This window comes from Ictidomys tridecemlineatus, chromosome 2 (genome assembly GCF_052094955.1).
Source record: "Ictidomys tridecemlineatus isolate mIctTri1 chromosome 2, mIctTri1.hap1, whole genome shotgun sequence".
Lineage (NCBI taxonomy): Eukaryota > Metazoa > Chordata > Mammalia > Rodentia > Sciuridae > Ictidomys > Ictidomys tridecemlineatus.
The window spans coordinates 70,556,921-70,579,946 of NC_135478.1; the positions used below are offsets into that span (position 1 = coordinate 70,556,921).

The following is a 23,026-nucleotide window of genomic DNA, read 5'->3' on the forward strand; positions in this document are numbered from 1 at the left end:
TAACTTCTATTAGGACCTACATTGCTTTTGCCAAAGGATGACAACCTGGAAACATGTCAGGCTGGGCAGTACGTACCCTTACTTAGCCTACATGATGGCCAGTAGGGCTGATGCTGACTCAGTCTCCCTTTGAGCAGAACTTCCTACAGTGTCACAAGCTATGTCCTTTAATGCACCCCATGATACAACCTGAGCAGAGGATGGTAGTGTCCCCCATCCATTCTGAAGAGTCTTTCTGCTGCCAGAAACACCGTTTGGAAACACTTCTCCCATCCCTAGATGAAGGAATTTAGCTGGAGGATTATTGGAACCCAAAGCAAAGACAATGTTAAACACTCATTCTATCCCAGTGGAGGGTTTTCTTCAAGGAAGATCAAGTCATGGTGTGCAACATATCTGACTCCTGTGCCTGTGAGGCTTCAAGGGAATGTAAACAGCACAGTGAGGTTCCACCCATGATTTTCAGCATCACAATTCTACTGCTATAGGACTTAATGGTCACTGTGTGCAATCCTCAACTCCTCCTGGGGTAGAGCCCCACCAAGCCACTACCAATGTGCTGGAGGTAATTCACAAGGTTCCCAGCAGTCTTTGTGTGGGTTTTTATAACAAGAGCAGCTGATTCCCGCAGGAATTAGGAACTGTGTTTAAACAGGACATACACTCACCAAGCAGGACCAGGCACTCAGGAAGGTCAGACAGAACAGCCAGTAGGAGACACCACTGACAGATGGAGAGATTAAGGAGCAACAGCAGAAGTGTGGCAGATGCCCACACTTTACCCTGGTAGATGTTAAGGGCAAATTGCCACAAGTCATGATTGAGTCCGTCTTGTGGCTCATCTGGGGTCAGGTCCTTGCTCAATCTTGCCCTATGGCGGGGAGGGCTGGCACAACTCCTCAGAGCCTTGTCTCTTGGTCACCTTAGACACATGACAGTCAGGACATGCTTTAAAAAGCCTCTTGTACACGAAACCCTTTCTCCCCTTAAGAAAATGTCTGAGAACATGTTTTTGCTATACCAAACCCCAAAGAGCATGCTTGAAAATACCTCTTATTTAAAGTTACTGCAGATGCTCACAATTCAAACAAGGCTGAGTTTAGATTTCAAGTCCAGGAGGTCCAGAGTTGAGATACTTTGCTCCAAGTGGTGAGGTATCTGACAGGGTTTCCCACAGGAGGGATATAGGACTAAGCCCCACTTGGCAAGGACTATGCCCACCACTCTGCCAATAGGGGCCAACTAGAACCAAATGCATACATACACACACACACACACACACACACACACATATACACACCTATCTCCTCACCACAGTGCAACAACAGCTATTCAGGCCTAAAGAAGTGGCAGAACACACCTCAGCCCCATGCACCAGCCCCTGTTCCAGCACGGGCTGACACACCATGCCTCCAGTGGCCAACAGCAGCTCAAGTTCTCCAAGACCCACAACCTCAGCAAGGCAAGGAGTCTTCCAAGATACAACCCGTGGCAACATCAAGACCCACCATCACAGTCACAGGCAGACCTGAACATGCATACTCAAAAGGGCTCAGGCAGGCACCCCCAGGAGCTAGCCAGGACCAACAGTGCTCACAGTACTATCCACACACATGCAGTCCTACCATCTGCTCCAGGTTTCAAATGCATTTTTTATTCACTATTTTTGATGACTATAAATAAGTGTTTCCACTATGGAAAAGAAAGTTAGCACAGTACATTTTCATGACTGGGGAATGGATTTTCTCAAGTCATCTTCAATAAGGTAAAAACTTAAGAAAAAAAACCTGAATGTTGGAATTCAGTTCTTTATATAAAGTCCTTATGAAAACATAACAGAATAAAAATAAACCCAAAAGGAAGGGCAGGGCAAAATTAAAAAAAAGAAAAAGAAAAAGAAAAAGGAAAAGAAATTAAGACGACTCATTGCTTCTCCGATTTCTCCTCGGTCTCCTCTCCAGGTTCCTTGTTCTCCTCCTTCACAGAAAGAGCTTCCAGCTTTTCGGTCACTTTTTCAGCATTATCATTTTTGCCCAGTCCTACCAAAAAGGAGAGCACAGTAAGAAAATAGAAGTCCAGATTATGCTGCCTCCTCACCAGGCCCAGAGCACAGGGGATACTTCATCCCTGAGCACTGCCCACTAATCTCCCCAGCTGAGCCCAGAGAAAATACTGCTGGCCACTCTTACTGGGCTGCTCAGTGACATCTGGTCACTTACTACCACAGCCACCATCTGCCCCTAAGAACCAGGAGATCAAGTCCTACAAAGAGAAAATGAGGATATGATTCTCAAATCACCTGGTAGGTTCCATACATTATGACTTAACTGCCCACCTGGACCCCACTGATGTGAGCCAAGATGATGAACATGAGCTCAGGAGCCCCCCCACCCCCACCCCAAGGAAGCACCCTGTGTCCCCAGGCAGCTGCACTGTCCCTGACAGATTCAGGCAGCCACAGCTCCTGGAATGTTTTTTTAGCAGACTGAAAAAGCACCCGCCTGGGACTGCAGCTGGGTGCAGAGTGAGTCTGCAAGGAACCCCCCACCCAGGAGCATAGTGTCACCTTTCTTTTCTCTCTCTTCAATCGCTTTCCTGCATTCTTCAAACTTTGTTTTGAATTTTTGTGCATCTGTGGAAAAAGAGATAAATTCCTAAGAGCCCAAGTGTGGAAAGGACATATCCTAGAGGGTCTGAAAGACCAGGATTCCCAGAGGGCTCTTGTCCTATGCAATTTTTAACCTAAGGATGGGCTGGGCCATCTCCCTTCAACTGACTGTGACAATTCATACAACGAAGGACTTTTCCAAGTACTATTCTCTACAACCATCCTCCCCATCTGACAAGGGCCCATAAAGTGCACCAGGCACTGGGAGCCACACAGTCTTGGACAGCCCCACTCCACCAAACCATCAACTACTGGGGTGCTGGACATGGCAACCACTAACTCCTCAGCTTTCACAAATCCACGAAAAAACCCTAAGCAGGAGAGAGGTCAGCCTATATCTACAGACCTCTGCATAGTCTCTGTAGGTTGTTGGTATCCAGGTGACATCACTGTACCTAGCCTCAGGGAGCCATAAACCTGGCAAAAGCACCAATGGGTAGGAAATCCTGAGGTTTGACTCAGTCTCCACTCACCCAATGGGAATTGGAGCTTGAGGAGCAAGATCTGGGACTGCACCATGGACACTTGCTCAGCACTAGCACCTAAGAGGAAACACCCTGCACAGCTCCCAAATAGCATGCCAAAACTCTCCAATGAACATTCCCAGTCACTGTCACCTTTTCTCCAAAAGCAACACTGCACTGCAATGCTACAATCAGTAGGTCTCCAGGGTACCCCTTTCCACTTACTCTCAGCGTTTAGGAAGCGGATGGCGAGCAGCTCTGGCTTAGGGTACTCATCAGCAAAGTCAGCATGGGTGTTCCAAACCCAGGCACGGTCGCTGCCGGCGTTTGGCTTCAGTTCCATCGTTGGCGTGACTTGGAAGAGAAAAGCCTATGAGGCTGATGGGGACTACCTAGGAAAGCTCACAAACCCTTCGGCCAAAAAGAGTTCTGCTCATCAAACTGAAAGACTCATTTCAGGCAACATAGAAAATTTGGGGTTTGAGAACCAGGCCCAGACAAAATCCCACAGGGTTTACATTTCACCCAAACCTCTTTGAAAACAGTCCATATTCCCTTAAAACCATCCACATTTAGGACTGTCCTAAATGTGGGAAGGCACCCGCTCCCTGACCATGAGGATATCTCTGAGGGTTTCCTGAATGAACTATCTTAAGACCACTCAGCACAGATGACCCTACCTCCAGAAAAGTAGACATGGGTAAAGCAAGCTTCAGTTTTGATTCCAGTGTGACTGCTCACACCAAGCCCCTTGGTAGTAGCCTCCCAGTGTTGTAGTCCCAAGGCCTAAAGTCAGACATCAGGGCAAAGTCAAGGGAACCAGCCCTTCCTAATGGCATTCAATCTGGCTGACTGGAAGGTGGGGGTCAATGGAAGGGAAGAAATCCAGAAACAGGACTCTCATCCAGGACACATAATCAGGCCAGCATGACCACTCCATGTTCTATCGTCTAAGATGAACACTGAGGAATGAGAATAGTTGATATCAGAGTCCCATAACAAATGCTTTTAAGTCATGAAGACAGGGCAATGGCCTAGAATAAACATGCTTATCCTGAACCCATTAGGCCCATGCAAACTTGAGGGGAGACGAAGGGAGACGGGTCCCACAGCCAATCAGGGAGCGTCCCCTATCAGGGAGTGTCCCCTAAAGAGAGCCTCTTGTCTACAGATGTCTTGTAGACACCTTGTCCCTGGTATCTCCACCCAGTCAATGACTCCTGTGCCTCTGGTAGAAGTCTCCAGGGACAGGTGGGTCTATGACCCCATTCACAGCCACACCTACAAATCAGTGTAAACTAGAGCTCAGAGATCTCATCCACTGCAGCCCAACATAATAGTCTCCAGGCCTCCTGTACATTCTACACATCCGTACCTCCTCCACACCCCACTTGGATGCCTGGCCTACACTCACAACCATCCTCCCCACCTGACAAAGGCCCATAAAATGCACCAGACACTGGGAGCCACACAGATAGCTCTGGAAAATACAGACTCAGCACTAGGAGGTCTACCAAGGGATGGTCCAGGACACATGTGCTTCTCAACACAGCACCCACCAAGAGGAGCATGAATTGTTTCTGCATGGCAGTCAGTAGACAAAAGCAGTAGGGACACCCTCCCATTCATTCCATGTCCCTAGACTGGCCTGGTGCTCTGCATCCATCCTATCAGGACCCATCTTCTCTAAGAGAACATCCCATGTTCTCTAAGCTTCACTGTAGCTCATAGTTAAAAGGCACATTTGAAAGACTTTTTTTTTTCCTTCCCAGCCCCCTGGGGGTTGAACCCAGGGCCTTGCACATGCTAGGCCAAGTGTTCTACCACTGAACTACATGCTCATCTCTTTCTATAATTTTACTTCAAGACAGGGCCTTGCTAAAATGCCCAGGCTGGCCTAGAATAGGCAATCCTGTACCTCCACCTCCCTAGTAGCTGGTATTATAGGCATGTACCACTGAGCCCAAAAGAAAGGTATACTTCATATCTTAAATTCAACAAATACCACAAACAGGCACTCCATGTAACAACACATTCCCAGGTTCCAAGTAGGGCCTAAAAAAACTTCCTGTAGGTCCCAAGTCAATCTAACATAGCTTAGGGGCTGAGAATAAAAAAAATCAACCTTAAGAGGCCACCTACTATAGTGGTTGGCGCATATCTTCAGGGTCTTGTCCCTCCTCATGAGAAGGCGGATGGTTCCTTTCTCCTTATGTTTCAGGAGCTTGACATCACCAGTGCCTCGTTCCTTCCATTCTGGAAGATCATTCTCTGAAGCAAATCGAAATAGCTTTGCTCGCCTGTTAAGAAAAACCATTAAGTGAGTGCTAAACACAGCACAGCTATGTGCCACTGGATCCCATGTTTCTACAAACACTCTTTCCCTCCTTTGAGCTCAAATAACTACTAGGCACTCAATACCACCCAAAAGAGCAGCACAGCCAACAAATTACAGGCCACTTTAATTTCACAGCCAAAATGAAAAAATGTGAATAGTTTCAACATTTTCCCCAGCAAAAACATGACCCGTCAAAGGGAAAAAGTAAAAAAACCCTCAGTAGGCTGAGCCTACCATAGCATCCCATGGCCACATAGAGGTCTTTCTCAGGCCCAAGTCTTCCCAAAGATAAATTTGCTTGTGTGCCCTCAACCCAGAGGACCAGAACATGAATCTCCCTGTCAAGGAGCAGTACTTCACACCTATAGGGGCACCCAGGATCCAGCAGTGAATCAATAGTTCTGTCCTGAGGGCTCAGATTAGCATCCTCCCTCTGCACCCCCAGTTCTGCCTGTCTCACTTCTACCAAAGACTCTACCCTCCTCCAACCTCAATTCAGTCCAGGGATACCAAATTCTCACAAGATTACCTAACAGGCCAGGCACAGTGGGTGGCGCATGCCTGTAATTCCAGAGGCTTGAGAGGCTGAGAAAGGAGAATGGGGAGTTCAAAGCCAGCCTCAGCAAAGGGAAGGTGCTAAGCAACTCAGTGAGACCCTCTCTCTAAATAAAATACAAAATAGGGCCAGGGATGTCAGTGGTTGAGTGCCCTCAAATTCGATCCCTTACCAAAAAACAAAATAAGATTACTTAACAGGAAACCGAAAGGTCCAGATGAAAAGGCCCAATCAACTGGCCTCATGTCTGAGAGCAAGTGGCCCTGCCCAAGACAGTAACACTTCTCAACCCATGGCAGGTAAGGAGATGACAAGTATCATGTCACCTCAAGTACGAGCTACTCCCCACCTGGGGCTACAGCAATCCCAAGGTAGAACAGAGACCAGTAATCCTGTATCTTTAGGAAATGCCCACCACCCTCTAGGACCAAAAGGGCACCTGTAGCTTTCTTTGCCCATGCTTCCTTCTCCAGCCCCAATCCCTGGAAGAATGGCTTGGGATGGAATTTTCTCATCTTCCTTCATCCACCTCAGAATAGCCAAACCTGCTATCTTGGATTTACCTGAAGTGGGTGGAGACTAGAGGGCACAAATTTGCACAAGGAATAAACTAAAACCTTACTTTCACTGAAGTGTAACTGAATTTAATATCTCAGGCAATTCTGGGCGTAAGCTATGATCTCTGTAGTTCTGTGATGTAGTCACAAAACACAAAGCTCATACCTAGTGGTACTTCAAAACCTCCCCACCACTAACGTGTGTACACTACTTTTTAAAAAGTAACCCTGAGCCAGGCATGGTCTGAGGACTGCAAATTCGAGACCAGCCTGGGTTACTTGGGTAGGACCTCGTTTTAATATCATCTCAAAAAATAAAAAGAGATACAGATGTAGCTCAGTGGTAGAGTATCCTGGGTTCAATTTCCAGACAACCAATTCCCAACCAAAAAGTAATTAAATACAGACACACACACAAATAAACCTCATAAATAAAGCTATCCATCTTCACTTGTAATTCCAAGAGTTATTTTGTTCATGAAAAGAGTCGGGAATTCCCAAATTTCAGACTGCCAAAGTTTGTACTTGTTTAAATGTGCCCTAAACTTTTGTTGAAAACTTAATTCAGCTTAACATAATGCTAGGCAGTGCTCTACCACCAAGTAATATCTTAACATAATGCTGGAAAAGGGGTACTACCATTGAATTACATCTCCCCCTACTTCTATTCTTTGTAAATGGTCCACTCTTTGGTATTCTGATATAGCAACAGAAAACAGGTAAGATACCACTTTATGCTGCAAAAACAATTAAGACTTCCAGCTCCACCAAGGGAAGGAAACTGGATTGCTGGAGGTGAGATGGCAAGTAAGGACAGCTAGGGAACCCAGGGAAGGGTCCTGGTGGTCCTAGTGTGGTACAAGAAAAAACATCTTCAAAAACTATACCAATAGAAAATTACCAGATTTTAGCCCAACCCCAGAAAAATCAATAAAAATCTTATATATGCCTTTGTTCAAAGAGCAGTCTGTCCCTCCATAGGTCAGGTCTTCTCCTTTCGGTTGAAAGTAAATTAAATCCTTGCATGTGTGTGCTCATATTTTGTTTCATCTCATTTCTATTGTCAACAGAACCTATCTCTGGTAACACTTCAAATAGCCACATTCAAGCCAAGCCAAGATGTGATGCTCACAAAAACCATAACTTCCACATCACTAAAGATAACTTTCCCTCCAGTGACATGAACATACTTACATCTTAAAAAGTTCCTCTTCATCTTCCTCCAGCGTTTTAATTTCTTGCTCAGGGAGCGAAACTATAGGCTCAAACTGGGGGTCGTGATTGGACTCGTCTGCATTCTCAGTAGAGGTATCATGGTCCTGATGAGGGTCCTGTGCAGGAAGATGCAAAGAGGTGATGCTGCAGGCTGGAGAACCTGGCCCACAGCAGGCATCCCCAATAGTGAATAGCATCCGGAAAACAAGGACAGGCCTCACCCCAAATCAGAATTTAAGCTCACAGACTTTCACATCAGCAAAAATGTGCATTTACATCCAACTCCACAAAATCACAGCACTAAGTGTGCAGCAAGACACTGGATTTCAGCACCCCTCCCCCAGATCCACAAACATCAATCAGAACCATGCAGACTGTCTGTGGCTCCTTGAGGAGTAGCCTAGGAGAAACTCCCTCATCTCTTTGAGCCCCAGTTTCCTCACCGGTAAAATGAAGATAATGATACCTGCCATGTGAAGATCAAAAGACACAATGACGAACTCAGCTAATGTTAGCCTTATGGCAAAATGCAAATCTAAGAGTTTTCACTAAGGGATATCCATGCATGCTCTTACTAAAAAGACAAAAGATTGCTATAGACTACTAGTATTTACACGGAATTCACAATTCTGCCAAAAATTTTATCATTACTTGGAAAATTAAGTTGATAGGTTTCTAAGAAAATCGCAAGTCAAAGTCATAAGGGTCTGAACCAACTCAAAGATTTATAGAGCACAAATTATCACATTTAAGTTAAAGTTTTACAAAACACATGCCTTGACGATACAGAAAAAAACCCAGACTCACTACTAGACTCAAACAGGAAAAGAAAACATAAGCCCTTCGCTGTTCTTCCTTTGGTTTCACAGCACTGCGGCTCCGCTGCGGCCGGCATCCGACCAGACACTAGCAGCCAACAAAGCCGCCCCCGCCCTGGGTCGGCGTGTCCACGACCCGTCCCCCTCGTTGGAACACGAGCTTCCGCCACGGAGGCCGGCGGCGGTTCCAGACCTAAGGACCGAATGAATGAAGTGCTGCGTGGGCGACGGGATGGAAGAATACTGTTCCGGTGGAAAGCCCACCAGTGGGCCGAGGCGGAGGAAACCGGTCTCCTGCCCCTATCCCGGGCTTGGACCGCCCTGCGTGGCAATGGCTTTTTCCCGGCCCACCCCAAGGTCACGCGAGCGCCCTCCAGCCCGCGCGAACCAAGCTTACGCCCCCAGATCCCGCTAGCCTTTGACTCCACAGGCCTCGAGCCCCCAGGCCCCGCGCGCTCCGGCCCCTAGCTCCACAGGCCGGCGGGGGTTGGTGGCGGAGGCACGGGCCGCCCACGTGGCCGCCGATAGCGGCCCCAGCCCCCTGGCCCCCGCCCGCCCAGTCCCCGCCTGGGCCAGGCCGCACCTGGGCGGCCGCCATGGGAACGCGGCGGCGGCGGCAGCTCGACTGGTTCGGTCTTCACTGACTCCGAGGCCTCTAGGCGACTAGTCGTAGCTTCTTTCCTCCGCGTCTGGCGCCGGCGCCTCCCGCCTGCCCGCTCTTCCCTCCGCCCCGCGACCCGAACCCCAACCCCTGACCCCGGCGGCGGGAAACGCGCCGCGATTCAAAACCAGTGCAGCTTTATTGGCGCAGGAAGCGGACACTCATTGTCCCGCCCACCCTGTGCTTCCCGCCAAAACGCCCGCGGCGCATGCCCAGCCAGCCAGTCAGCCAGAGCAGCGCGCTCTCCCGACGGCCCCCGCGCACATTTCCGTCCACCAGCCGCGCGCGCGTACTGGCGCTGGTGAAAGGGACTGGCTTGAGGATTTGACATGGCGCGTTTTGATGTCGTCACCGGAAGCCAAGACCATAGAGAAACGCGGCCCGGAGATACGCGCAGGCGGATTGGAGAGTGGCTGGCGAAGCGAGCAGCTGCCACGGGCCCCTGGTGGGCTGGCGGGTGGTGCAGCCCCGTGCCCGAAACGAGGCTCTGAACACCGGAGGTTCGATCCCCGACATACCTCTCCGCCCCCCATCTCCTGGGCAGAGCTGGAGAGTTGGCCTCGCGACGTCGCACCTGCTTTCTGAGCACCTTTTGTGTGACAGGCCCAAGACTGGGCGCCAAGGCGGCCCTCGTGTGGCGCCCGCTCCACGCAGCTGACTGTCCCGACGATGAGTGAGAAGCCGAACAACGAAGTAAAATGAAGGGAGACGCGGGCGGAGATGCGGAGGAGTTGGGGTGGGGTAGGAATCCCCTGGAAGAAGAGGTGGGATAAAAAGGTGACACGGGGTAGGGAAGGAGATGGTAGTGGGCTCAGGGGGATAGAAAGGAGAAGCCTGTTGGGGTGGGGCTAGGTGCCGGTGGGCTGAGGGCCTGGGTGTTGGAAAAATGATCCTGGGGAAGGGGATGTCAGGCCCCGGGATCTGGTTCTCAGTCTGGCTGTTGTCCACACAGGCCTCAGAGCCCATGGAGGTCTGCAGCCAGCGTTGCAGCAATGTCCTGGACAGCCCAGAAGCCCCATTACCCCGGGAGAAGCAGGAGGAGAAAGAGGGGCCTAGGACTGTTGCAGGCTCTGGTCCTCAACCTGGGCTTTACAGTTACATCAGGGATGACTTGTTCACCTCAGAGATCTTCAAGCTAGAGCTGCAGAATGTGCCTCGACATGCCAGCTTCAGCGATGTCCGACGTTTTTTGGGCCGCTTTGGCCTGCAGCCCCATAAAACAAAACTCTTTGGGCAACCACCCTGTGCCTTTGTGACCTTTCGCAGTGCTGCTGAGCGGGACAAGGCCCTTCGGGTGCTACATGGAGCCCTCTGGAAAGGCCGCCCACTCAGCGTGCGCCTGGCCCGCCCCAAGGCGGACCCCATGGCCAGGAAGAGGCAGCAAGAGGGTGAGCCACCAGCAATGCGAGTTGCTGATGTGGTGACCCCTTTTTGGACAGTGCCCTATGCTGAGCAGCTGGAGCGAAAGCGGCTGGAGTGTGAGCAGGTGCTGCAAAGGCTTGCCAAGTGAGTTTGGGGCAGGATACTCTCAGCACCAGAACTCAACTCTGCTGCCTGCCCTATGAGGGATATACACCATGGGATCTGAGCTGTCAGGGTGGTGGCCAGTAAGTCTCCTGTGATTATCAGTGGCAATAGTGAGGTCTCAAGGGAGGGACCCAGGAGCTTGGGCTTTTGGGAAGTATTCCAATGTGGGTGGGGGCAGTGGGCTGACTGAAACCACAGATTACTTCATCCTGCAGGGAAATTGGAAACACCAATCGCACACTGCTGCCCTGGCTGCTCACACAGAGGCACAAGCACAACAAGGCCTGCTGCCCACTGGAGGGGGTCAGGCCATCACCCCAGCAGGTCAGGCGGGACTGGGATGGCCACAAACCCCTATCCTGTGTTGGGGGCAAGGATTGCAGTTCTGTGGACCAAACCCAGGGCCTCAAGAATGTTGGGCAAGCACCATATCACTGAGCAACATACACCCCAGCCCATCCTGTGTTTTTTAAAAACTTTCTTTTTGCTCTTCTCTCTCTTCCTATTTTGTTTCTTTCTGGTTTCTTTGGTTTCATCATGTGACCAGTAGTTGTCTTGTTTTTCAACTGCCAGCCTTTGTGGGGAAGTTGGGGTATTGCTCTTGCTGCTGTGTTTGTTACACAAGTGCTGGATAGCCAGGGTAAGGTCTGGCTGCTTCTTTCTGCCTTCTCTCCCCACAGACTGAGTATCGTAATAAGTGTGAGTTTCTGGTTGGCGTTGGGGTGGATGGGGAAGATAACACTGTTGGCTGCCGACTTGGCAAATACAAGGGTGGGACGTGTGCTGTAGCAGCCCCCTTTGACACAGTGCATATCCCTGAAGCCACGAAACGGGTGGTGAAATCCTTCCAGGAATTCATACGGTGAGATTCTGGGACTGGGCCCCTGGGAAGTTCTGAGAGCACCTGGGAGCAGAGGGTGTGGGCCTTCCCCAGGGTTCTGGAGTGCCTGCTGTTGGGAAACATGAGGAGAGGATGAGGGGAGAGATGACCAGGGGGAGAAAGCAGGAATGCTGTCCCTCTGGTCTTGGTTAGCAAACTTTGGGTACTTATGGCTATTCATGGCTCCCACAGGTCCACCCCATACTCTGCATATGACCCTGAGACATATGCAGGCCACTGGAAGCAGCTGACTGTACGCACCAGCCGCCGCGGCCAGGCCATGGCCATTGCCTACTTCCACCCCCAGGTCTCAGGCGGGTGGCTCTGGTGGGGGAGGGTCTCTGAGAATGGCCATGGCACAACCTGATGGGGCTTTGAACCACCTACTCTAGAAACTGAGCCATGAGGAACTGGCAGGGCTGAAGGCCTCCCTGGTACAACATTTCATGGAGGGACCAGGCAGGACCAGCGGGGTGACCTGTCTTTACTTCGTGGAGGAGGGACAGCGGTGAGGAGCCCAGGTGGGAACAAGAGGGAAGCTTGCAGGAGCAGGTGACCCTGATACACTTGCCTCTCCACACACAGAAAGACTCCCAGCCAGGAGGGCCTACTCTTGGAGCATGTGGCTGGGGACCGGTGTATTCAGGAGGACCTGCTTGGGCTGACCTTCCAGATCTCTCCTCATGCCTTTTTCCAGGTAGGCGTGGCACAAGGACATAAGAATGGGAGGCCTGACACAACATCAGAGCATGGTGGAGACAACGTGGACTAGATGGCAATTAAAAACTAGCTAGTCTTGCAGATATCTGGGAAAAGCATCTAGGTGGGGGAGCCACAGGAAGACTGGGGTGGGAAAGTGGTTGTTGGTCCCTGATTCGATACTTCTCATCACAGAGAGGTTGAGGAACAGGCTCATTTTACTACCATAGGACACTACCCGGGCCTTGGCAAGGATGAGGCCTCAGTTGTCTTTGGGCTAGAGAGTAGTTTTACCCTCATTCTTGCTGACATTAGAGAGACCTTTTAGGAGGTATGGAGACTTAGAATAGGTAAAGACCCTATTTTGGAGTCAGGCTTGGCAGGACCTGCTGGAAGGACAGAGGTGGGGCTGGGAGATAAATCAGGGACTCTAGGGCTCTTTTGGGAATTCCCATAGGAGGTAGATGTACGCTCTACTGACATGGTGAAGGAAGCCATTGGAGGCTGTAGTCTGGGGAGCTGGATGAGGTTGAGAGGGCCATACAAATCCATTAATTAGAGAAATGCTTCTTATAATTGGGGGTATGGTTAGGGTTGTGCACATTGGCACAAATTTGGTTTTTAAAGTCAAGAGACTGGGTAAGATTATTGCCATGATGCCAGCATGTCACTGAGACCCTGAAAGTCTCAGCAGGATGGAGCTGGGAACCTAGGTGTGTGGGGTGGTAGGCCTGCCTCTGGGGTCAGGGACTGCCCCAGGAGGGGAGGCCTGCACTGAGTGTGCCATGGCCAACTTCCAGGTGAACACACCTGCAGCTGAGGTGCTCTACACAGTCATCCAGGATTGGGCCCAGCTGGACAAGGAAAGTACAGTGTTGGATGTGTGCTGTGGCACCGGTACCATTGGCCTGGCCCTTGCCTGGGTAAGCCCTCCTGACCCAGCTGAGGTTGCCCTCTCACCTCTCCACCCTCCCCCATTACTTCCACTGACTTTTACAACTTGAAGGCTCAGTCCTTTCCCAGGTCCCAGACCCAGTCTGATTCAGCTGCCCACTTTGCCTCAGACAGGGAGCCATCATCTGGCCCTTTTTCCATTTCAGAAGGTAAAGAGAGTCATTGGGATTGAGCTATGCCAGGAGGCTGTGGAGGATGCCCGGGTGAATGCCCATGCCAATGGTGAGAGTCTGTAGCCCATGCAGCAGGCTGGCGGTCCTGGTTATACCTCAACCATTGTACCTATAACATACTCCATGGCTCTGAGCACCTGTTGGGGGGCAGAGGGGCCCCAAAGGAACCTGTAGACCCACATGCTCCAGTTCTGAAGGTACCCAATAGGACAGAAGAAACTCTTTGGCCAGTGCTTTCCAAAGAGCCTTATGGTGCCACTCAGGGCTGGACCCATGGGGGAGATTATCCCAGGCCCACTGACAACAATGGTGCATCTTCAGAGCTAAGCAACGTTGAATTCCACTGCGGGAGGGCCGAGGACCTGGTGCCCACTCTGGTGTGCAGACTGGCCTCCCAACAACTTGTGGCCATCTTGGACCCACCGCGAGCTGGCCTGCGTGAGTGACATACATTTGGGGAGATGGCAGGTGGTCTGCCAGGCTGTGCAGTTTAAGGTCTGGGGACCTAGCCTATATCTGTGCCTTCTCAGATTCCAAGGTGATCCTTGCCATCCGAAGAGCTGAGAACCTCAAGCGGCTCCTGTATGTCTCATGCAACCCCCGGGCAGCCATGGGCAATTTTGTGGAGTGAGTGTTAAAACAGGGATCTGGGGTGGTCTGGGGCCCAGGACTCTTCTGCCTCCCCCAGGAGTCCTTGGCTAGTCCTGTAGGACTGACTTTGGCACTCCCTTCCCACTACAGCCTCTGCAGGGCCCCATCTAACCGGGTCAAGGGCATCCCCTTCCGACCAGTCAAAGCTGTGGCAGTGGACCTGTTCCCACAAACCCCACACTGTGAGATGCTCATTCTGTTCGAGAGGGTGGAACACCCTAATAGTACAGAAGTCCTAGAGCACCAAGGCCCTCTAGCCCAGCCCTCACAAGAGCCCGCTAATGATACCACACTGGAAATTGGGGCCTCCTTTTCATCGTAGGCCCTGGAAACTGCAGGGTCCAGCTCTTCCAGAACAGGGCTTATCATGGTGGCAGAAGCTAGGGGGCTTCCCGCAGTCTTGCTTGTCTCAAGATGCTTAGAAGAGCAATCACAGGGCTCAAGGCCTAGTTGCCTTGCCAGGACCAACATGACCATGATATGGCTCAGAAGACAGCTGGACTTCTATGGCCTGTCCATCCCTCACCCCATCCTTCTGGAACAGCCAAGCTATGAGGACCAGAATAAACAACTGAACTCAGGGTGTTTGTGAAGAACTTTGGTAAACAGGGACTCTCTGCCCCATTCTGTGCGTGCAAAGGGACAGGGTGAGTGAAATATCTCAACCCTATCCAAGCTGCCTGGGAATTTCTGCCCTTCATTTTAGTCTGACCCTTGAGCCTCTATGACACCCTACCAGGCCTGGATATCAGGCTGGGGTTAATTTGCATGGCTTGCCAAAGGAGCTCACCAAGGCCCTGAACAGTGCAAAGCTTGCTGTTTAATAGGATGTTAGGTTTTATGCTTGGAGAGGCAGAGACGCACAAGCCTCAAGACCAAGCATCAACAGGATGTTCCAGAGTATGCAAGCAAGCAGAAGGATGTCCCTGCACCTGAGGAAAAGATCCTAATTGCTCCCAAAATCAGCCTGACCCTCAACCCAGGAAGAAGGCCACCTCCATACAGTGACCAAAGGCTATATATACCAGGTTGCTGCTAACCCCTAACAAGGACAGATGTGTCTACTAGTAGGCACTGCATCCCACAAGGGGCTGGAGTCCGGCCAATTGAGGGTCCACAATGTCATTCCACCCCCATGCCCAGAAGAAATAAATACCAGCCATTCCCTTTTAGAGTTTGCTTTATGTGTTCAGACCATTGAGGCTCACTCAAACAGCTGTGGCCTAGTGCACAGAAGCAGCATTGGCACAGGCCCCACAGTACAGCTGTGTACATACAGGGCTTGTGCCCATGTGTAGCAGAGGGAGGACACTAGAGACCACAACTGTGTGGCAGCACCTGCTGTGGTGGCATCTGGGACAGACCAGCCCAGTGAAGCTCACTGTCTTCTAGGCTAATGTGTGCACAAAGCTTTGGTTCACAATGGTCAATCTGGCCGTTTCAAGGGCAACAGTCATGGTCAAATGACTATTCACAGCTGCAGACAGGAGGCAAGACAGAAGCAAGTGTCTAATTACAGCAACTTGATTTTGCTTTTTGTTTTTTCCCCCCTCAAAGTCAACACAAAAGTCAACCTCAGTCACACAGGTGTGAGCGAGGGATACAGTGTAGGCAACTCAGATGACATTCTGTCTCCAGGACAAATGCCTTCTTGACTGCAGGGATATGATAGGAGACATGTCATGGAATATGAGGATACAGCCCAGTGCTGGGCTCTGGTGTCCAGTGAGCACATGACCCCTGAACAGGTGCTAAGGACAGTTCAATTGCTGGCTACCACCACCAGGGTCCTGAACACACACATGCTAATTCCGACAGAAAAATCTACCCTCAGAGGCTACCCCGTGAGCACAGGTGACAAGTTGAAAAGCCAGCTGGACACTGGACCTGGCTATACAAGGGAACTGCCCTTGAAACCTGAGGAGGCCACTGTCACTAAAAGTTGAGTCAGCCACCGTGTATTCAGCTAGCCCTTGGCTTACTGCACTAAAGGCCTTTGTTTCTTCAAAGAAGTCCGCTTGCTTAAATGCATGATTTCAAATCTACTTTCTACTTTCACTGTAAAAGTTTCTTTGCAAATGCTAAAATATCATAAAAGCTTTAAAAATTGATGGGTGGACAGATGGATTCAACTGTGCAAAAATCTTTGTAAAAAAACCTGTTGCCAGATGCCAACAAAGGCAGGGGCCTCAGTGTCCAGGGAGGCAAGTGTTAGGACATTAAGACAAGATCAAAGAGTAGACCAAGCCCAGTAGCAGGCCAAGTTGATGCAGACTGGGTTTGGTGTCCTCACTGGCAACTTCAGTCACAAATAGAGAATAGCTACCTTGGTGATTTGCCCGCAATCTCTGAAAAATAGTTCGATGCTAAAATCGTTTATTTTAAACCAAAATGGTCTGAAATATTCCTAACTCTTATAACTTTTTCAGAGAAAAAGGGAAAACACAGAAGGCAGGTGGTAAGGGACAGGGTGCCATGTGCACCTTCTAACCAGGTCCCTGCAGTGGCTCAGGGCACAGGGGCCACCTGGCATCAGGAGCCAGCCACAGCCACAGGACTCAGCTGTCCTTACTCAACTGTCATCTGAGTATCATTTCTTGTCAGTGTGTGTTATATACTAAAATTCATGAAAACCTTCATTAAAAGCCTATAGCAGGTGCATATGAGCAGTCTGCAGCAGTCCAAATTATTAGCTTCCACTTGGGTAATCATTTGAAATTGATCCTTAAACACATCCATTCAGGCCTGGGAGCAGCTTCCAGAAGTGAACTGCTGCTTGACTGTTGTGCTGTAAGGCCATGGCTGTCCCCATGTACCAGAGCCTCTACCCTCTGGTTTGGTTCCAGACACTGGCTGCAGGGAAGTTAACTTAGGTTGGTGGCCTGAGGCTGCAGAGTGAGCGGTGGGTGGCTGGTATTCTCCCAGGCAGTGCTGCTGATGGCCCCTTGCCCCAGCCCAGGCTGCCTCCCTCACACGTCCACAGTGCAAAGGGGTTCACCACCAGGCTGGGCAGATGCCACAATAGACATCTTAGGCTTTTTCCTAGTCTCCTCCTGGAAGAACAAAAGGTCAAGGATATGAATGAGGTGGGCTTAGGAGAGAGGCAGGGTGAGGCCAGCAGACCAGCATCAGGAGACCCCTGGACTCCAGAGGGCACAGGTGCTTGCAGTGCTTAGCTATATGGAAGGCCTGAGGAGCAAGCTAGATTGGGACTGAAGAGGATCTCCCAGGGACACCATGTGCTATCACTTTCCTGGCAATCAGGACACATACCCAAAAGTGAAGAACTTGAGTAAGGTGACATCTTAGAAGCCAGGATTCACCCCTTCCTTTAGAGCGAGTCTCTCTCATCCCAGCTACAGGTATGGGTACTTGCAGGGGCAAAATAAGGCACAGATGACATGGGCAATGTTTACCATTTCCTCAGCTAACCTCTTCATTTGCTTTGCTTGCCCAATGTCACCATGTCCTGGGCTTATTGCCCTTGGGCCCCAAAGCCTATTTCCCAACTAGGAGCAGGCTTGTCAGCCCTGCTAGTTTCAGGCAGACAAGGTTTAACCCCACCTGAGAGCAAAAGCAAGGCATCTCCCAGACCACAAGCAGCAGACATCTAGTCCCAAGGATTTGTACATGGGTGCAGGCTGATGCCAGAGCTGAAAGAACTGCAACCTGGAAGGTCTAGGTAGGGTTGTAAATGATCACATGAACAGTGCCTGGGGACAGGGAACACCACTATCTGCCTGAGGGGAGGGGGGAGCTTCACCAGGACAAAGCCCTACCCAGGTTCAGTTTTCTGTGACCCTTTGGAGTTCCTCAGGAGACCTAAGCTATTGTACCATCCCTGTCATCAAACACCCAGCTCCAAATGAAGACCCAGTCAGTCCTCAGAGGCTGAACCCTTCACCCACTGGCAGGCTGGCCTACTGATTCTCTACCTTAACTAAAAATAAAGCTATTTTACAAAAGTATGACATTGAAGCTCAAAGAAAAGCAAGTCTCATCTGGAAGGAGGATTCAGACATTTCCAGAGTGTCAGAGGTAAGGAATGGGTTCATAGTATCTAATGTTCCTCCATAGCTGCCCTAGGGATGCTACTGGCTCAGTGACTGCTTGCAGGAGTAAATGAGGGGACAGTAGTTGTGGATAGTGCTCACCCTCTCCTCAGCAAGTCTCTTCATTTCCTCCTGGAGCTTGCTCAGTATGTGCAGGTTGGGCTTGTTCTTCTTGGCATACTGTTGCAGCTCAATCACGCTCTTGTCAGACGTCTCCTAGGGAATAACAAAGCCTTGCTCTTAGGGCCCATAACCTTTCCACCACTAGCAGCAGTTTGTCTCATGATCCCTTGAGGTAGAAGCACTAGGATCTGTCAGGCACATAGCAGCCAGGAGCTGTGGCCATGCAACTACACATTGACACCTGCCTATGATTGCACCTGGCCTACTGACAGCAGCAGAGAATGTGAAGCAGCAGTTCATAGCTCCCTGAACATGCCACCCCACTGGACAGAAAGCTACACTTCCTACAATGGGCAGAACAGGAAGTCAGGAGCTTGCTATGCCAGAAGCCTTCAGAACAGTGACCATATCATAGATGCAGCCTGTGGAGATAGCACACTGCCAGCCAGATACATCCCCAGAACCGAGCTCTCTATATTCCCACAACTTGCACAGTAGGCAGAACAAGCTGTCTTGAGAGGCTATGGCCAAGGACACCTCTTGTGCCTTGAGATGCCAGAGCTCCTCCTGCACTGTGTCAGCTCCTCCTGGCTGTGTCAGGCTGGGCCTACTGTCTTCCAGCTGAGAAAGGTTTCCACCCACAGCCAAAGCAATGCTTGCCTTCTTTCTCTCAGTCTTAGCCCAGGACTACGCACAGCAAAGGCAAATTTGACCTACATTTGAACTCATTTACCTAAAATGTCTACCCTGGGGTGGGAAGTATAGCTCAGTGATAGAGCACTTGCCTAGCATAAGAGGCCCTAGGTTTGAGCCTTAGCACCACAGGTGGTGGGTAGGGGGGATACAAAATAATCAGATATCCTTTAGGTCATTAATGCATCCATGTAATTCTTGGACTCTGCCTTGTCATGACCAGAGCAAGGACAGGACCAAGACCATGGTCTCAAGGATCTTGTGTTGTTCCCGGCTGCTAGTTCAGTCCAAGGAAGGGTGGCATGAAGACTCAACACAACCCTCAGGGTCATCCTACCTGCAGCCACCAACCCACTACCCCTTAACTAAATGGGATTCTGACAACCCTGATGGTTTCTGTAAACATTAGGTATAAAAATAGAAAATGTCAACACTCACCTCCCAGTACCTCCCTCCACCCCTTAGGTTTGGATACTGTTTTAAATTTTAAAATCTTGGCAAAAACTAAAGAAACGAAACACATGACACATACATTCTTCAGGCTGCTGGAAGTCCTGTACTAAGCACAAGAGGACACTGCCCTGGGAAGGGCTGAGGGCCTGGCTCTCAATCCTTCACAAACCTCAGCAATGGGGCATGGTCTACATCTTATGCCTGGCCTTGTAGCCTTGTCTCTCACTTCAGTCACCTCCCCCAAAGCCACAAAGCAAGGCTCAGCCCATGTCCCCTGAAGATGGCTTAGATGACCCTACCTCCTACCCATATGGTCACAGGCATGACACAGCAGAGAGGCAGTCATGAGCAAGAGCAGTGCTGCCAAACTGTGACCCTCGGACAGCAAGACCCCAGATGCAAGCTCTAGGGCATGAGGCAAAGAAGCAGAGGAATTACCCTAGGATCTGACAAGGGGTCCAGTTACCTGTTTGACCATTTTGCTGCTTTCACGGCCATACATGCGAAGTAAAGACCCCCAGTTCTTGACATGTGGGTGCAGCAGCTGAAGGATTTTCTGAGAAGCTAACTGTTTCCCAACTCTCTTATTCTTACCTGTTAAGAGGAAGAGCAAAGGTAAAGAGAGGGAATCTGGATGTGAAACACCCAGTGTTGACGTGGCCACTTCACACAAATAGAAGCCCCTGATCCTCCACACTTCCCCAAGGACCAGCTGGAGCATTCTATAGGACAGTAGGCAATGTTCCACTTCTGGGTACCCAAGAGTCACAGTCCTAGGACCAAGCAATAGCTGCTACCTAGAGTATGACCTTAGACAATCCAGGTAAGGGTGTGTACCCAGGCCAGGCAGCTGAGAAGTCTCCATCCTCCACCCTACTCCCTGACAAACAGATTAGCAGCAACCTACCTTGTAAGCATGCTGCTCCTTGAGGGAAGGTGCTATGGGGTGGAGATCCAGCAAAAGGCCTTTCCTAGGCCTTCCAGACAGATCAGTGATATTTCCCAACAGCTTAACCAAGTGGCTGATGCCTACCCAGCCTGCTCAGGGGCCTGTCTCAGTGGTGACTACATTCTGCAAGGTACAGGGAAATCCTAGAGGCAGCAGGGCACACATGGGTTTAAATGTGGTTCTGTAATTTCTCAGACCCACTGTATACTACTTCTAATCCATATAAAACTAATTTGTGTTTATAGTAGTTTTCTTTTACAATTAGTTAGATGTTTTTATTTTGCTTTGTTTGGTTTTTAAGATGGGATCTCACTATTTTGCCCAGACTGGTCTCAAAACTCATGGCCTCAAGCAATTCTACCCGATCAGTCTCCCTAGTAACTAAGACTACAGGGGTATGTCACCATGCCCAGCTTAAATTAGCTTTGAAAACTGGTTACTTCAGAACCAGGCATAATGACATATGCCTACAATTCCAGAAACTCAGGAGTCTAAGGCAGGAGGACTGTAAGTTCAAGACAACTTGATGACAGCCTGTATCAAAATAAAATATGAAGCTCAGTGGTAGAAGGCCCTTGGGAATCCAATGCCCAATACCACACCAAAAAAAAAAAAAAACAGATGCAAAGTGAGCAGACTACAGGTAGTACCCACAGAGATCAGAATACAGTGGGGTAGGTGGTAGCCAGCTAGTAGATGGGAACCTCTGCCTGCTCCTCCAAGAGTTTGGTCCCTTCTCCCACCACATGGATAGGGGCTAGATGAAGAGAGGAGTAGAAAAGGAAGAAGACACACAGGCAGGACAGCCACCAGTCCAACCTCAGGCAAATATGTGCAGCCAACACGAACAGCTGTGGCTCAGGACTGATATTCAGGGCAATGACAGAGGGGCCAAGCCATGTAGAAAGGAGGATAAGACCACACAATCTGGCATCATTCCCCAGCAGTTATCTGAAAACATATCAGCCTATGTGGGAAGCAGGGGAAAAAAGGCCTTACACCATCCGCGCACTGTGTGCTTGCCACATGCCATGACATATTCACTCTTCTGGTTTTTCCCAGGAACCACTTCAAACTTGATGGATGTGTCACCCATTCCATGGTTTCTTCAAGAGAAAACAAAGACAACAAGGGATGTCAACTGTAGGGACAAAATGGCAGCTTCTGGGGAGGAGAGCTCTTTGGAAAAGCCTGTTAAAGACTGAAGAAAAGGCCAACCTCTCCCCAAAGTGTTTCCTGACGAAAAGGAACTTCTCCATATACCTAATTTAATCCCATGGGGCTCTGCCTGACATCCATGGGTAAAGGGTTCCTGTGAACCCAGGGAAAACTGGCAGTGACTTCACCCCAAATAGCCAGCAAGGACATGGGATGCTCAGGAGCTCCCATGACCTGATTGAGGACAAAAAGTACCTCCCACCCTACCTTTTAAGGCACTCGTGGAGAATCTGATATGGAGACAACAGCCCAGCTTTGCTGGTCAACTCGTAGACCCGCGAGTCCTCGATACTGATGTGGTTAAAATACTACAACACAAAGCAGATGCTCATTAGTCCTGGCCAAACCCACAGCCTCAGAGAGGTGGCCCCCCTGCTATTAATTTCCCCCAGGTGCTTAGATGTCTTTTCTTTTTACCTCACTTACACCCGCTACAGACCTGCTAGAAATCTGCCGGTTGTGGAGGACCAGTGACTCTATACCTCACTGACCAGCTGCCCATGTCCTCAGCCACTCCCCTAAGCATGGCATGACAAAAAGCCTGGGCACACAGAAGATCTGGAACATCTCTTCTCAATCTGATTCTGATTAACTATGAACAACTCAACAGAAATTAATGATAAACCATCTTCCAAGAGATCCTTTAACATTCTCATAATTCAGACTGTAGGAGAAAGGAAGCCAGACATATTAAATCTGGCTCTCCGAGAGCTAAAGTTTCACAAAGACACCAGTCTGAGAAAGCCAGGAAGGGTTGGGCCTGGCCTGGCTGTAGTCTCCAACTATGTCGTTGCCCTGCCTACACAATCAGATCAATTAAATCAAAGAACAGAAAAGGCAAGAAGGGTTAACAGGGAACCAAGATAACCACCAAAGGGAAAAAGCAAAATTCTGCACAACAAGTCATAGGGAAACAGGCAACTATGAAGTGTATAAGACCAGCCGTGCACTGGCCACAGGGACAGAGTTCACACCTGACCTTGCCTTTCCTTTCCTCACTCTCTGGCTAATTCAGTATCAGATGAATGGAAGATGCTGTCCAGCCCATTCTGGCACACAGACCACCTATCTAGAAGGAGCTGCAGTAACAAAGCAAAGAAATGCACCAATGAGAACAAATATGCCAATAATAGGCACAAGATTCTATCACCTAGTGGCATCATGGCCATCTTAATGTAGCACAACTGATGTTCGTACAACAAAATCACCTAATGACACATTCCTCAGAATGTGTCCCCATTAACACATGACTGAACAGCAAAGTGGGTGGCTTTAAAAAAACAGAAGTTTATTGTCTAACAATTCTGAAGGTCAAAAGTTAAAAAAAAAATTCAAAGTCAGTTCTTTCTGGAGGCTCTAGGGAATCCTTCCTTGCCT

General features: G+C 49.8%; 3 protein-coding genes and 1 non-coding gene across 13 annotated transcripts in view; 1 reads left to right on the forward strand and 3 right to left on the reverse strand.

Annotated features, from left to right (window-relative positions):
- Positions 1-1,792: 1,792 nt before the first annotated feature.
- Positions 1,793-9,373, reverse strand: Ranbp1 (RAN binding protein 1). 2 transcript variants are annotated; one of them, XM_078038761.1, is made up of 6 exons: positions 9,200-9,373; positions 7,778-7,914; positions 5,275-5,432; positions 3,358-3,486; positions 2,567-2,632; positions 1,793-2,039 (listed from the first exon to the last, which is right to left on the reverse strand). In XM_078038761.1, exons 1-6 carry the CDS (start codon positions 9,212-9,214, stop codon positions 1,924-1,926), a joined length of 621 nt encoding a protein of 206 aa, XP_077894887.1. In that variant the 5' UTR covers positions 9,215-9,373; the 3' UTR covers positions 1,793-1,923. The 2 variants fall into 2 exon arrangements, with proteins under 2 accessions (XP_077894887.1, XP_040146992.1); XM_040291058.2 differs by lacking the exon at positions 9,200-9,373 and adding an exon at positions 8,606-8,768.
- On the reverse strand, positions 2,410-2,534 carry LOC120892127 (small nucleolar RNA SNORA77). The gene has a single exon (XR_005736784.2). It is a non-coding gene; the product is annotated as a small nucleolar RNA SNORA77 (small nucleolar RNA).
- A 257-nt stretch (positions 9,374-9,630) lies between the features above and the next one.
- On the forward strand, positions 9,631-15,333 carry Trmt2a (tRNA methyltransferase 2A). 7 transcript variants are annotated; one of them, XM_078038751.1, is made up of 13 exons: positions 9,631-9,777; positions 9,881-9,970; positions 10,230-10,783; positions 11,020-11,128; positions 11,485-11,666; positions 11,877-11,991; positions 12,077-12,192; positions 12,270-12,381; positions 13,184-13,306; positions 13,484-13,559; positions 13,832-13,948; positions 14,041-14,137; positions 14,252-15,333. In XM_078038751.1, exons 2-13 carry the CDS (start codon positions 9,947-9,949, stop codon positions 14,481-14,483), a joined length of 1,857 nt encoding a protein of 618 aa, XP_077894877.1. In that variant the 5' UTR covers positions 9,631-9,777; positions 9,881-9,946; the 3' UTR covers positions 14,484-15,333. The 7 variants fall into 7 exon arrangements, with proteins under 7 accessions (XP_077894877.1, XP_077894874.1, XP_077894871.1 ...); XM_078038749.1 differs by having other exon boundaries at positions 9,640-9,777; positions 9,881-10,054; XM_078038747.1 differs by having other exon boundaries at positions 9,640-9,777; positions 9,881-10,041.
- Dgcr8 (DGCR8 microprocessor complex subunit) overlaps positions 15,324-23,026 on the reverse strand; it is a 37,185-nt gene continuing 29,482 nt past the window's right edge. For 2 of the 3 annotated variants that reach the window (XM_005334551.5, XM_078038744.1), the window contains exons 10-14: positions 21,857-21,957; positions 21,431-21,537; positions 19,949-20,076; positions 18,316-18,429; positions 15,324-17,214 (exon numbers count right to left, since the gene is read on the reverse strand). In XM_005334551.5, coding sequence (XP_005334608.1) covers positions 17,131-17,214; positions 18,316-18,429; positions 19,949-20,076; positions 21,431-21,537; positions 21,857-21,957 — 534 coding nt within the window. In that variant the 3' untranslated portion in view covers positions 15,324-17,130. Of the gene's footprint in view, positions 17,215-18,315; positions 18,430-19,948; positions 20,077-21,430; positions 21,538-21,856; positions 21,958-23,026 lie in introns of those variants that run through there. The other variant, XR_013434577.1, reaches the window with a different exon arrangement.

Excerpts from the sequence above, each read along its gene's own strand:
- Trmt2a (XM_078038745.1), top strand. The coding sequence starts at position 9,976 with ATGAAGGGAGACGCGGGCGGAGATGCGGAGGAGTTGGGGTGGGGTAGG. Across the intron at positions 10,784-11,019 it reads GTGCTGCAAAGGCTTGCCAA|GGAAATTGGAAACACCAATC; the intron begins GTGAGTTTGGGG and ends TTCATCCTGCAG. Across the intron at positions 12,382-13,183 it reads CTCCTCATGCCTTTTTCCAG|GTGAACACACCTGCAGCTGA; the intron begins GTAGGCGTGGCA and ends GCCAACTTCCAG.
- Ranbp1 (XM_078038761.1), bottom strand. Across the intron at positions 5,433-7,777 it reads GAAGAGGAACTTTTTAAGAT|GCGAGCAAAGCTATTTCGAT; the intron begins GTAAGTATGTTC and ends TTTTCTTAACAG. Across the intron at positions 2,040-2,566 it reads TGAAGAGAGAGAAAAGAAAG|GACTGGGCAAAAATGATAAT; the intron begins GTGACACTATGC and ends CCTTTTTGGTAG.